Source organism: Solea senegalensis, linkage group LG13 (genome assembly GCF_019176455.1).
Source record: "Solea senegalensis isolate Sse05_10M linkage group LG13, IFAPA_SoseM_1, whole genome shotgun sequence".
NCBI classification, from domain to species: domain Eukaryota; kingdom Metazoa; phylum Chordata; class Actinopteri; order Pleuronectiformes; family Soleidae; genus Solea; species Solea senegalensis.
This window is the reverse complement of record NC_058033.1, coordinates 19,595,271-19,606,957: the sequence shown is the minus strand read 5'-3', so window position 1 is coordinate 19,606,957 and position 11,687 is coordinate 19,595,271. Positions and strand designations below refer to the sequence as shown.

The following is an 11,687-nucleotide window of genomic DNA, read 5'->3' as shown; positions in this document are numbered from 1 at the left end:
CCTCGTGGTCACAGGGCCATGTGAGAGCGAGGCGCACACCTGACACAAGCAGAGCCCCGGCCTGTCACCTCTCCGCACCTCAGTCAGGTGGGCTGTGGCAGAGCGGAGAGTTGTTTGTTTGCTGGGCTAGTTTCCTTTTCTGGATTGATAGATCACTGGCGGGGAGGCGAGTTTGACTGCTGCCTGGCTCTCCAGCTGGTTATGTAAATGCAATTCAGGCTGGCTGAATAATTTCCTCCAGGGTGAATGTCTCCCCTCAGCTTCTCTCCCTCTCGTTCATTCTTTCTTTTCCTTCGCCCCGTCTCTCCTTTGCTCCATCCTCGCCCTCCCCGGCCGACACTAAACAGCAAGTGAACCAGAGGCAGGAGTGTCGGAAAGTGCCACAACTGTGTTCCTCTCTGTTTTTAGGCACGTTCCGAGAATAGAACAGCACTCGCAGTGTGTCGAGCGGAGGCTCGGCCCCAGAGGCTAGCTGGTTCACTGGCATCCTCGGTTTAAGAGCAGTGGTACTTAATTCAGCACACACAGGATACATCCAAGCAAACGTGTACATGGTGGCGTCCATAATTCAGCGCAGTTGCACGAATTTGCGGACATGAATATTCATAAATACTCTCATACACACTTAGGCAAATAGCAACAGATTGTGCCAGATGAGATTTCACTCATCTGTAATATGGAAGAAAAAAAATGCTCTTTAGGATTATTTATTGAAAGCAGCTATTTTAATCAGAAGATTTCGCTGTTGTCAGTCATGGCTTTCGTGTCACCATGTCTCGCCTCGACGTGCTCTAGAATAATTTAAATCATCCACACATCTATCCATCATCTGTGTGTCGACACGTCCGCGGCACACAGACGCGACAGTCAGACTGCACAATCCTGTTTGTGCGGCTTCATAGAACAATCTGTGTGTGGTTGTCAGATGATAGAGGCTCGGTGCTGAGTACGTGCCTAGTATAATGCAGTATTCTTCTTTATGTGCACGTCCATTACTAATCTAAATTTTACAGTGAGGGGTTGGAGGACATGCTCTCTGTACGCTTGTCCCAGTGTGTTATGTGCTGTCACGTAATGATGACATCTGATGAAATCTAGTAGCCGTAGATTTTAAACTCAATCTTATATGTAGTAAACTAGAAAATGCACTTTATTGAGTCATGTGTGCTCATTATACTTGGTGCCCGTAGAGTATGTGACATGCAAACAAATTATCCTGGGTTTATAGGCTTCAAATTATGAGTGTAGCTTTGGTATCAGCATAATTTAGAAATTGTAAATATTTTACATCCAAATATTAGTTCATAACATGTAAATAAATGGTATGTGTCTATACAGTGCTTTTTTTTTTTAGTCTTAATAACCATTAAAAGCACTTTACACTACAGTTTTAATCCTAAAATGGGATTAACATAATTTACTGCTTTACTTTTACTTTTGTTGTTACTGAACTCTAATATTAAGAGTGACTCGGGGAATATTATAATAAGAAAAAATCTGGCACATGTATTCTTTTTATCTAAAATGAAGTAGGGCTGAAACAGTCACTTGAAGATTACCAAATGAATGTCAACTATTTTGACAGTTGATTTCAGCTACTTAAATGTGAATATTCTCTGGTTGCTTTGCTCCATATTACAAAGAAATCATTAAAACATCATCCTTTCTAGGTTTTAGAACACACTGATCAAGATTTTCTGACATTTTATGGATCAAACGATTACTCGATTACTCGAGGAAAATAATCGACAGATGAATCGAGTATGAGAATAATGGTTAGTTGAGCTCATAGGTGCATAGTTTTAGCTGCTGGCGCTGCTGAATGAAACCTCTGAGGCAGCAGAGATTAAAGCACAGAAAACAAAAGGGAAGTGTGTTTTAAAGATGAGAAAGGGGAAAAGTGTAAAACTGCAAGAACGGTCCACATCTTCAGAAACCCCTAGGTGCTTCTCAGACGCTAACAGCTCTTGTCATGTTACATTGCCTTTCGAAAGGTCGTACACAGCAAATTGCCCTTGCAATGGTATGAAAAGGGCCAAACGGGCTTTGTTAGACTGACAAAGCAGCCAGCCACCAGCCCCAGGTTATCTTGCCTTTACTGTGACGCAGCAGTGCGGAGTTCTGCTGACTCTCAGGGACGCATGATGTGTAGGATGCTGACTGACAGCCAGACCCTGTTTGCTCCTCAGAGGCGTCAAATGAGGGAAGCCTTCCACTCCCATGAGTCATATACATTCATTCATTCATGCAAGGGTGTTCCACTCCCTATGAGAGGAACCGTGGGCCCACAGGGTGTTATTGTGGACGCACAAGACGTTAAAGGCAGTAGACATATTTTCCTCATATGTAATATGCTTCTGTTTATGTAAATGTACATTTCATCACATGCCACAAATCAACAGTACAAGGGAGTAAGTCATCGGGATGAGGGTTTTATCCTCGGCCGTAGTCAACCTCAGTTCAACAGACCTTTATTCTTTTATAGCTTGTGTTTCTGATAAAGCACCACTACACTACCCACAGTGGAAAATAAAAGGGTGCCTTATAGCCTCATGATGAAAGTAGAACATCTATCATTGGTAGTTTCTCAGGAGAAGATTTGAACAGAGCCAAAAAGAAAGGACTTCATTTCATCCCGTGGATAAAAAAAAAAAACGTGTGGCTTCTTGATGCACAACAAAAGTTTAGTTTCTCCCGGATGTGTTATTAGACACTTTTATCAGAAAGGTGTCTCGCAAAAAAGAAAAATGTGCCCAAGCCAGTGTTTGTTCTTCTGTCCTAAAGTAAAGAGAAAATAACAAGCCGATGCTACGTTAAAAAGTACAATGGGCCATTAGCAAAAGACTATACTAACGACTCCAGCCCCTCCCCCCACATTTCTTTTCTAAACAGATTAGCAGATGAGCCATTTGGGCAGAGAATGCTATTATAAAAAAAGGCCATCATCATCCATCTCTTCTGGAGATATACATTAAGATGTGTGTTCTGATGACATACACGTGTAACCCACTGATACGCATGTCAAGAGGAAAATGTGTTGCAATCATTATGACCAATGCAGAAAATGTGCTTGTAGTAGTTTTTCAAGGAGCGACGGTGATCTAGTAATGACGTCTATAAAGACTGCTGCCCGGGGGGCGGGGGAGCTCCGTGGAGCACGTTGCTGACAATGGAAGCAACAGCCGGTCTAGTCTTTCGTGGCCGCCGTGTGGGACGTGCACAAAAGCTGCTCGGTGTCACTTCTGAAAAAACTGTTTGTTATTGGTTGCCTTTTTTTTTTATAGGAGATTCTGAATTAAATCGCTGGCAGACTCCGCTGGGTTCATCCAGGCTCGTGCATCATTTCTGACATGAGAACGGTTCCAGTGGGAACTGTCTCTCACTATCTAATCTCTAAATGTATCCATCTGTATGTCAGCGTCGTGTGTGTGCCTTTTGCACAAAGATCAGTTGCGTAATGAAACAGTCGTCATCATTTGGCTTGGTTTTCTCTTGATATGCTTGCCCTCTGGCACACTGACCTACAGAACACTGACCAGGCACTAAACTATATATCCCACAAGCCAATTCACGAATCACAGATCCATAGTTATTATGTTCACTTTCACCACTGATATGTAGGTTGTCAGCCAAAGACATGCATGTAGCGACACAGACACACGGTCAAAACACAGGCACGGATGTGTTGAAACATTCACTCTCTTGTTGGCACACACAGACATACTTGGCACAGCAGCATGCGGGACAAGAGGTCACAAATCACCGCTGCCGTCTGCTATGTCCATTGAGTGTTTTCTTGGTGCTTTCAAAGAGGCAACTATTTGTATATTGTATACATTTCCAGATTGTCTACTTTTCTATTATTGTATTTTCTATTTCAATCTTTTTCATTTTACTGTTTTATTTATATCCGTATCTTAACCCAAACCCATGTTTGGGTTTGCAACCAGAAATGTCCAGCCGTCACCTGCATATTATCATTTGTCTCAAAATGGGTACATCATTGAAAAAATAAAATGAAAATGACATTATGCTCTATTGAAAAAAGACCCTGAAAGCTATTGAGACCATTTACTGAAGTCCAGTTAGAAGTAGGCCAATTTTCCCATAGACTTCCTCTTAAATGTATTTCTTTTTCCAACCACCCTCTCTGGCGGATATTCACTTACCTGGTTGGTTTCCTCCTGCAAGACTAGACTGGGAACAAATCCATGCTAATTATAAACAATACCAAACTCTCCGTGCCTGTGCAACTGTCCAATAAACGTCCAACAGTCGAACAATAAACTGTAAATCTCCCTGTTTTTTGATAACATCTTTAAAAACAAACCGTGTCGTCACATTGTATACGCATGCTGAAAGGTATTTATGTAGATATTTATTTTATCGTTCGGTGTTTGCAACGGTGATGGACAGTTGATGAGGTAAGGCTGCAGGCTCCGTGGACTATGCTGTTTGCAGATGATACTATAATCTGTAGTGAGAGTCTGGCGACAGGTAGTAGAGATGTGGAGTGATGCACTGGAGAGAAGAGGAAAGAAGGTTAGTAGGAGCAGAACAGAGTTCCCCCTGTGTGTGAATGCCAGTGAGACAGGCGGTACGTTGAAAGAAGTGGTAGTGGAAGTGGATGAGGAGTTTAAATAACTGGGGTCAACTGAGGGGAAGAAGAGAACGCAGGCAGGTTGGACGGGTGTCGGGGGTTGATGTGCGACTGAAGGATAGCAGCTTAAGTGACAGGGGAAGGTCTACAAGACAGTAGTGAGGCCAGTTAGTGATGTACGGCTCAGCGACAGTGGCATTGTCTAAAGGACGGGAGACGGAGCTGGACGTGGCAGAGCTGGAGATGCTGAGCAAACACAATCTATTATAACACAAGTTATCCAGTTGTTCTAGGCCACATCGAGAGATCACATACACTATCGGGCAGTCGCTGCACAGTCAATCTAGTTTCCCCCTCTTTTTGTCATATTTTTGCCATCCGTGCATACACAAAAATAAGTAAGTCAAATGGATGGAGACAGGTGGAACAGTCATATTCTAACCCAATCTTTGGAGATGCACACACACACACACATACATGCATAACCTATTTAATCCCTCTTTATATAGAAGTCACATGTTGATCCCTTCAGAACCTGTGCCTATCCGTGTGCATAATCCCTGGTAATGAGCCGGGGAAAGCAAATATTTAGAAAAATTGTACATGTGAAGCTATAAAAGGAATTTATCCCACGGCACAGCCACGCTCCCACACATGATCACATGGCTCCAAACCAACCTGATGGAAATGTGAGAACAACTGATGACTGGAGGGTCCTCAGACGCAACATAATTGTAGTTTTTTTTTCTCTCGAGGCAAAAGCACAGTGACAACAATTCTTGTGTGGAAGACAGAAGAGAGATGGCATGCTGTGTGTGTGTGTGTGTGTGTGTGTTCGTTCAACTGCTGAAGCTGGCTTTGTTTCACAGACTGACATCAGACTGCAAAGAAAACGAGCCGCACAGAAATCACTACATCACTCGCTGGTTATTTTTAGGCACACCTGTTCAGCTGCTCGTTAGCACCAATATCTGATCAGTCAATCACATGTTTGGTCAAGACGGCCTGCGGTTGTTCAACCCCGAGCATTAGCATGGGAAGGAAAGATGATTGAGATGAGGAAGCTGATTTGAGTGTTGTCAGAAACTGCTGATGTGCTGGGATTTTCAACCAGAACATTTCTCTCAACAAAACTGTCCTCTTGATGTCGGAGAAGAATCCCCATTCTGAATGAAAGCAGATGAGCGACAGTAGCAATACTCATAATGAAGGATGTGTGTATGTGTGAAATCATCTCCTCTGGCTACTCCTAATGAAGGTTATGGAGGACAGCAGATACAAATGCAAAAGTCAGCACCAGGTAAACCTCTAGTATACATGCACACCTGCAAAAATCTGTTCTATAAATAGATCTTGCCATGTGAGTGCATAAATATGTCATTGTGTTCTCTTCTCTTAATGTAGATCCGTTCATTCACAAAGACGTAATCCCTGCACAAATTGCCCAGATTAATCCGAGACCTTTCTATTTTTTATCATTATTATTTAGTTCGCGAACGCTGACGAGTATAACTCCCGTCTCTCTTTGCACAATATTAAGAATTAAAGTGACCTGTTTTAGGACGCTCTCCCAGCTGCTTGCACAGATTCATTGAAGCTCACTGAGCGCACTGCTGCTCAACTTTGCTGCTATGGTGACACCTACTGGATATAAGCACCGTTTGTTGTCCTCAAGATTTCAGATATCTAACATCAGTGCCCTAGTTCTGTTATTATTTACAGTCACTTTTTAGCAGTGTAATGTGGTTGTTATATTGATTTAAATAGGAAAATCAACCGTGCAACATCATCCTCATTTAGGATTGATTCACCTTATTGTTGCACAGTGTACCTGCAAGACTTTTTTTTACAGCCTTGCTTTATAAAAAACTGTATTCTGCAGATGCACCGTATGTCTGAGGAAATCAACCCAATGGCCAGGAGCAGCTGCAGCACTGCTCTGTTTTCCACACGAGTTTATTCTGTGACGGCAACGGGAAGCCTCACTCGGCCACTGCAGGCGCTCAATATTTTTATGTGGAATTGAAATCAAAATCAATGAAAACCTAGAAATGAGCAAAGCGTCCGCTTGTTACTTAGTTGCCAGTGCGAGTGCTGTGAAGTGGGAGCCAACAATTAGCCCGAGAGGCTTCGGCGAGCATCACATTTGCATTTTTAACAGTTTATTCAGGATGTCCAGGTCTCAAGGTAATTGATATAAATTGCCATTTAATTGTCCTTTCAGAGGCTGTTTTATGTCTTTGACCAGAAAGTGCTCCATCCTTCTTGTCTATGAACCACACTCATGCATCTGTGTGTGTGTGTATGGATATTCCAATGAGTCTGTAAATGGACACTCACTGGGGGATTTCTTTTTGTGTCTGGGAGGAGCTGCCAGAAGCTTAAGTAAACAAGTTTAAAAGAGAACAATTATTCTGTGTCAGATAGAGATAAATGTAATTCTGTATTCTTAATCTGGCATTTGGTTAGTTGGACTGTGATATAACCAATTCACAGATTTCTCTTTGTCTATTGTAGAAGGGAATTCAGTGTTTGTGTAGCTTAAAACTTGTCATTAGGTCAGAGATTGATATGTGATGAGTAAATCAAGCGTCTCAAATGTCCTTCCTCCAGCTCTTCCGAAAGAGATCATTTAAAGAGTTTCCTTCATGCCGTCAAATCTGTTAGATTCACTGATTGTTCTTTTGGTTTCTTTTTAAACATCATGTGAAATGTCTTGCAACAACACTCTGTGATCTTTTGAATTCCTTTTTTTTTTGCATGTGCTCCACAGAAGCTGTAGAAGAATCACAAACAGGTCAGCAGAGCACAGCAGGAAAAAAGGAGGTCAGTCTTTAAATGTACTTTTAAGAAAGAAGCAAACACTGGGAGGCAGTGCCGGCCCAAACCTTTATGGGGCTCTTAGCTGTATTTGATTTGGGGCACCAGAGTAGCCTGTACTTTATTATTGGACTATTATTGATGCAAATGTAACACGATAAATTGCATTTATTATAGTTGTTATTTGTACCAAATCAATTAACTTGAATTAAACAAGTAAACCAGGTTAATGACTATAACATACGTGATCATACAGTAAGATAAGCTCCTGCACAAACTCGTGTTAGTTTTCATCGGCAGTTTATAGTATGCATTTCTCAGTATCTGTTTTTGTTTTTTTGTCTGCTGCAAACTATAAGGGAAACAAAAAAAATGTTTTCCCATGGTGTGATATTGCAAAACAGCCACTAGAGGAGGTTGGAGACAAGCACATGACGTATGTAGTCATGTGTTGTGTTGAGAAAACATCACAAAACAGTTGTATTCACAAACACCCATCTCCAGTAGAGACTATAACAGCTCCCCAAACTGCAAAAAGATCATTTACAGAACTCGCCACCGTCACCTGCCAGCACCACAATCTTGATGTTTCTCAAGTGAGCCTCTCCTGCCAATCTGCACTTCATTAGGACGACCGCTTCCCAATATGAGCTCCTCCCCTCTGCCTGTCTTACTGGCCTCTCTGCCTTGGTCTGATTAAAGGGGAACCTCATAAATATGTTGCTGCCTTTTTAAAACAGTTTCCTCATCACATCAAAGCCAAACTAGTACTTGTAAACTGCGCTCATAATTGCAGTGAGTTACAGGGACCTTTTAGCCTCCTAACTCGCCCCGCAGCTCCATAAAACGGGACGCTAACCCCGTGTTTGTCTGTTAATGTCCACAGATTCACACAGGGCTCGTTAATATTAAGTTTAATGAGGCAGGAAGAACAAGACTTTGGTGCGGATAAGAGCCGGGACAAATGAGTGTGGTTCCCCCTAACAAGCGAAGGTGCAATGGAGCAAGTGAATATAAACTAAATGAAAGTAATGCTAATTAGCTGATTTCTTTTATAGACACTAGTATTGTTTGTTTGTTTGTTTGTTGTTTCTGGTAAATAAAAAAAAAAACATAATAAAACAAAATATTTTAGATTGAATAGCCCAACCCAGCAAGCTTCCGTGGCAATAAATGCTGCTCTTCGTTCAAACGCTACTGTCATAACAGCTAATTACTTGGATGAGTCAGAGTTTGGTCGTAAATCCCGGGGATAATGATCGTCAGCGAGACAACGGAAGGTATGCCCACGCAAACAAAAGCATCATTATAAAAGTGTAACAGGGAAAACATAAAAGTTTAGCCTGCAGCTCAGTAATAATGGGAACTGTCTGTGAAGTCGGGTTATTTCATAGTTTGTCAAAATATTACCTCGGAACTGACCACTGCCTGATGGGAAACACTAACCAAACAAACCCAACAAACGCACACACGTCGGCACGCAAACGCTCTACGAGTCTGCTGCAGGTGCTGAACGAGGAGCAAAACAACTCAATAACAGCTGTTTACATGATGAATTCCCTCAAACAGTGAGTGTAACTACACGTTTTCATATTGCCACTTTATTTTTTGTACATAAAATGTATGTAAAATATTTAATTAGGAAAACAATCTCAAAGGATTTCTTTGTTAGAACATTTGGCAGAAACAACTGCGTAACACAACGCGCGGACCCTTTCAAAGGGACACAAAAACCGATATAAATACAATTCAATTTGTTTGGTCAGATATTCTGCACCATATTACTTTTATAAATACAACATATTAAGCATTCATACATTTCCAGCATTGTATTTTTTTAATGATTAATATGTCTATATAAAGGAAATGAGGGGAAAATCAATATGTGTTTCATTATTATTATCATTATTATTATCATCATTATTATTATTAGTATTATTATTATTGCTATGAGAGAATACACTTTCTACACAAGTTTGTCACTGCAATGGCATCAAGTTTTTGCTGAGTAAACTGAGGGTGCTTTTTAAGGCAGACACTGCAGTTGAATGGAAACTGAAAGAATGTTTCACTGATATGTTTAATTTGGCCTGAGTTGCTGAAACACTCGTTTTCATCCATAGGAAAGTGTCTTCATAGTGACGCCCTCTTCAACACAAGGCACCGCCGTATACGCTAAGTTAAAAAAGAAAAAGAAAAAGGCTTTGGTGAAAAGCTATAGTCTCTATTATTGTGTCCACGTGCAAGTGCTCGCCCCGGCTTTGATTTTTGCAGAAGTAAACAAGTAATAAACAGTTGGATAGTAAGAGCCCTCCTCGAGTCATGTAAACAGGCAGTCCAAAGGGCCGGGAAGTCGCTCTAACATGAACTGAAGTGCCTCAGAAAGTTCCTTAAGCACTCCTTGTGCTGTAGAAGTTTTACAAACACTCCTCAGAAATGCAGTCCATCACAGGTCAAAGTAGTTATGATAAGTGGTACATGTTGTAGCCCAAGGGGGCAGCATACAGTCCGAGAGGTGAAATGGGCAGTAAGGGTCTGTGGTGGTGGTGAAAGGCCGAGTACGACTGTCCGTACAGGGACATGGCACCCAGCGACAGCGGCAACGTGAACCCGGGATGCAGAGCTCCAGCAGCCGCCGCCGCCACCGCTGCCGTCTTGGCGTCGGTGGCCATCTTGAGCTTCTCCAGCTCGGCCTCCTGGAGCCTCTTGGCCTTAGCCCGACGGTTTTGGAACCAGATCTTGACCTGGGTCTCTGTCAGGGTCAGAGAGGAGGAGAACTCGGCGCGCTCTGCGATGGACAGGTACTGCTTCTGTCTGAACTTCCTCTCCAGGGCCAGGAGCTGGGACGTGGTGAAAGGAGTGCGGGGCTTCCGGTTGGTCTTGTGTTTCCTCAGCTGGCAGGCAGCACTGATGTGACCTGGAGAGGAAAAAACATGACATTGGATTTGTACCTTGGACTTTCATTTAAACTTGATTTATTGTGGATTTTGAACGTCTTAATTACATCTGTAATTATTACACAATTAAAATACTTCCTCACAGGCGTAATATTACATGTGACTCATGATAGATCATTTTTATAATTAAGTTATTACGCTCTACTTAATCTTAAACCGTCTCTCTGCACAGCAGGAAATAAACAATTGCCCCTGGTGAGAATGAGTCTGGTTCACACTGACCCCACTTGTTCAAGCTGTGGTTGCAGTTTCATAATCGCCAATAACTGCAGTTATGAACTTACGTGGTTGTGTTGGGAACGCGCTGTTGGTGACCCAGGGCGCGCAGTCTGACTCGGACTCTGACGCCTCGGATTTGACCGGCGACGAAGGCACTGCCGGTAAGCTTTTCCGGCTCCCCCCGGTGGGACTGCACGCCTCTCGGCACAGATACAGAGAGTTCAGACCTGGCGGTGACACAGCGCAGGTGAAGTCTCTGGCGCCGCGGCCGTCTTCCGATTTCCTCCCGGACATGAGCGCCTCCACGCTGAACGGATGATGCCGACGCACCACTGGGGAGGTCTTTTCCTCCCGTTTCCCCACCAAGGCCGCACGGTTACTCTCCTCCTCGGATGAATTACACTCCAAGTCGTTAAAATTCTCCGCGGCAGCCATATCTCTCTCCTCCTGGGTTTTATCCGGAGGAGGGAAAACAAATGGATGAGCTCCGAGCGCGCAGAGGGAAATGTCGCAGCCAGGCCAGAGACGCTCCAGCGAGCGTAATGTTGTGGAGCTGTCAAGTAGTAGATTATGTGGGAGTATGTTCGACGCATCACGTTTACGCGGTGCAACTTTGGCCAATCACAGCAGCCCAAAGTGTTTACGAGTGGGCAGATGCTGCCTTCAGGAACAGTCGGAAACAGAAGACACTTGATTTGTTTTTGGCACCAGGAACCACAAAATGTACCATTTTCATCAGTAACATCGTGGATGTTATTGTTGAGTCATCACACGACTCATGTGGTCATTTTCGTGTTGTTTTACTTTCATTTATGTATTTATTTGTTGCTGTGGTGGTCTGTGGTCATCCAGTTTAGACAGTGAAGTACCTGAAATGAGCGCTTTGAGGAGGTTTTCACAATAAAAGTATAAAAAGAATATAATGCCATCTTCCTTTAGTTAGTTGCAGTTGGGGGTTTATATAATGACTGTTTTCATTATCCCTACAGCTGTTCTCTGTTAACAGCTGCTCATAACAAATTAAAAATAAGCAAAGGAAAAAAAAACAACTGTGTGCCAAATTCAATTTTCCTGCTTCCTTGTTACAGTAG

At 42.7% G+C, this 11,687-nt stretch overlaps 1 protein-coding gene across 1 annotated transcript; it reads right to left on the bottom strand.

Moving 5' to 3' along the window:
- Positions 1–7,573: 7,573 nt before the first annotated feature.
- msx2b (muscle segment homeobox 2b) lies at positions 7,574–11,136 on the bottom strand. Its single transcript, XM_044041414.1, has 2 exons — positions 10,662–11,136; positions 7,574–10,337 (listed from the first exon to the last, which is right to left on the bottom strand). The coding sequence occupies exons 1-2, from the start codon at positions 11,029–11,031 to the stop codon at positions 9,883–9,885; spliced, it is 825 nt and encodes a 274-aa protein (XP_043897349.1). The 5' UTR covers positions 11,032–11,136; the 3' UTR covers positions 7,574–9,882.
- Positions 11,137–11,687: the final 551 nt, after the last annotated feature.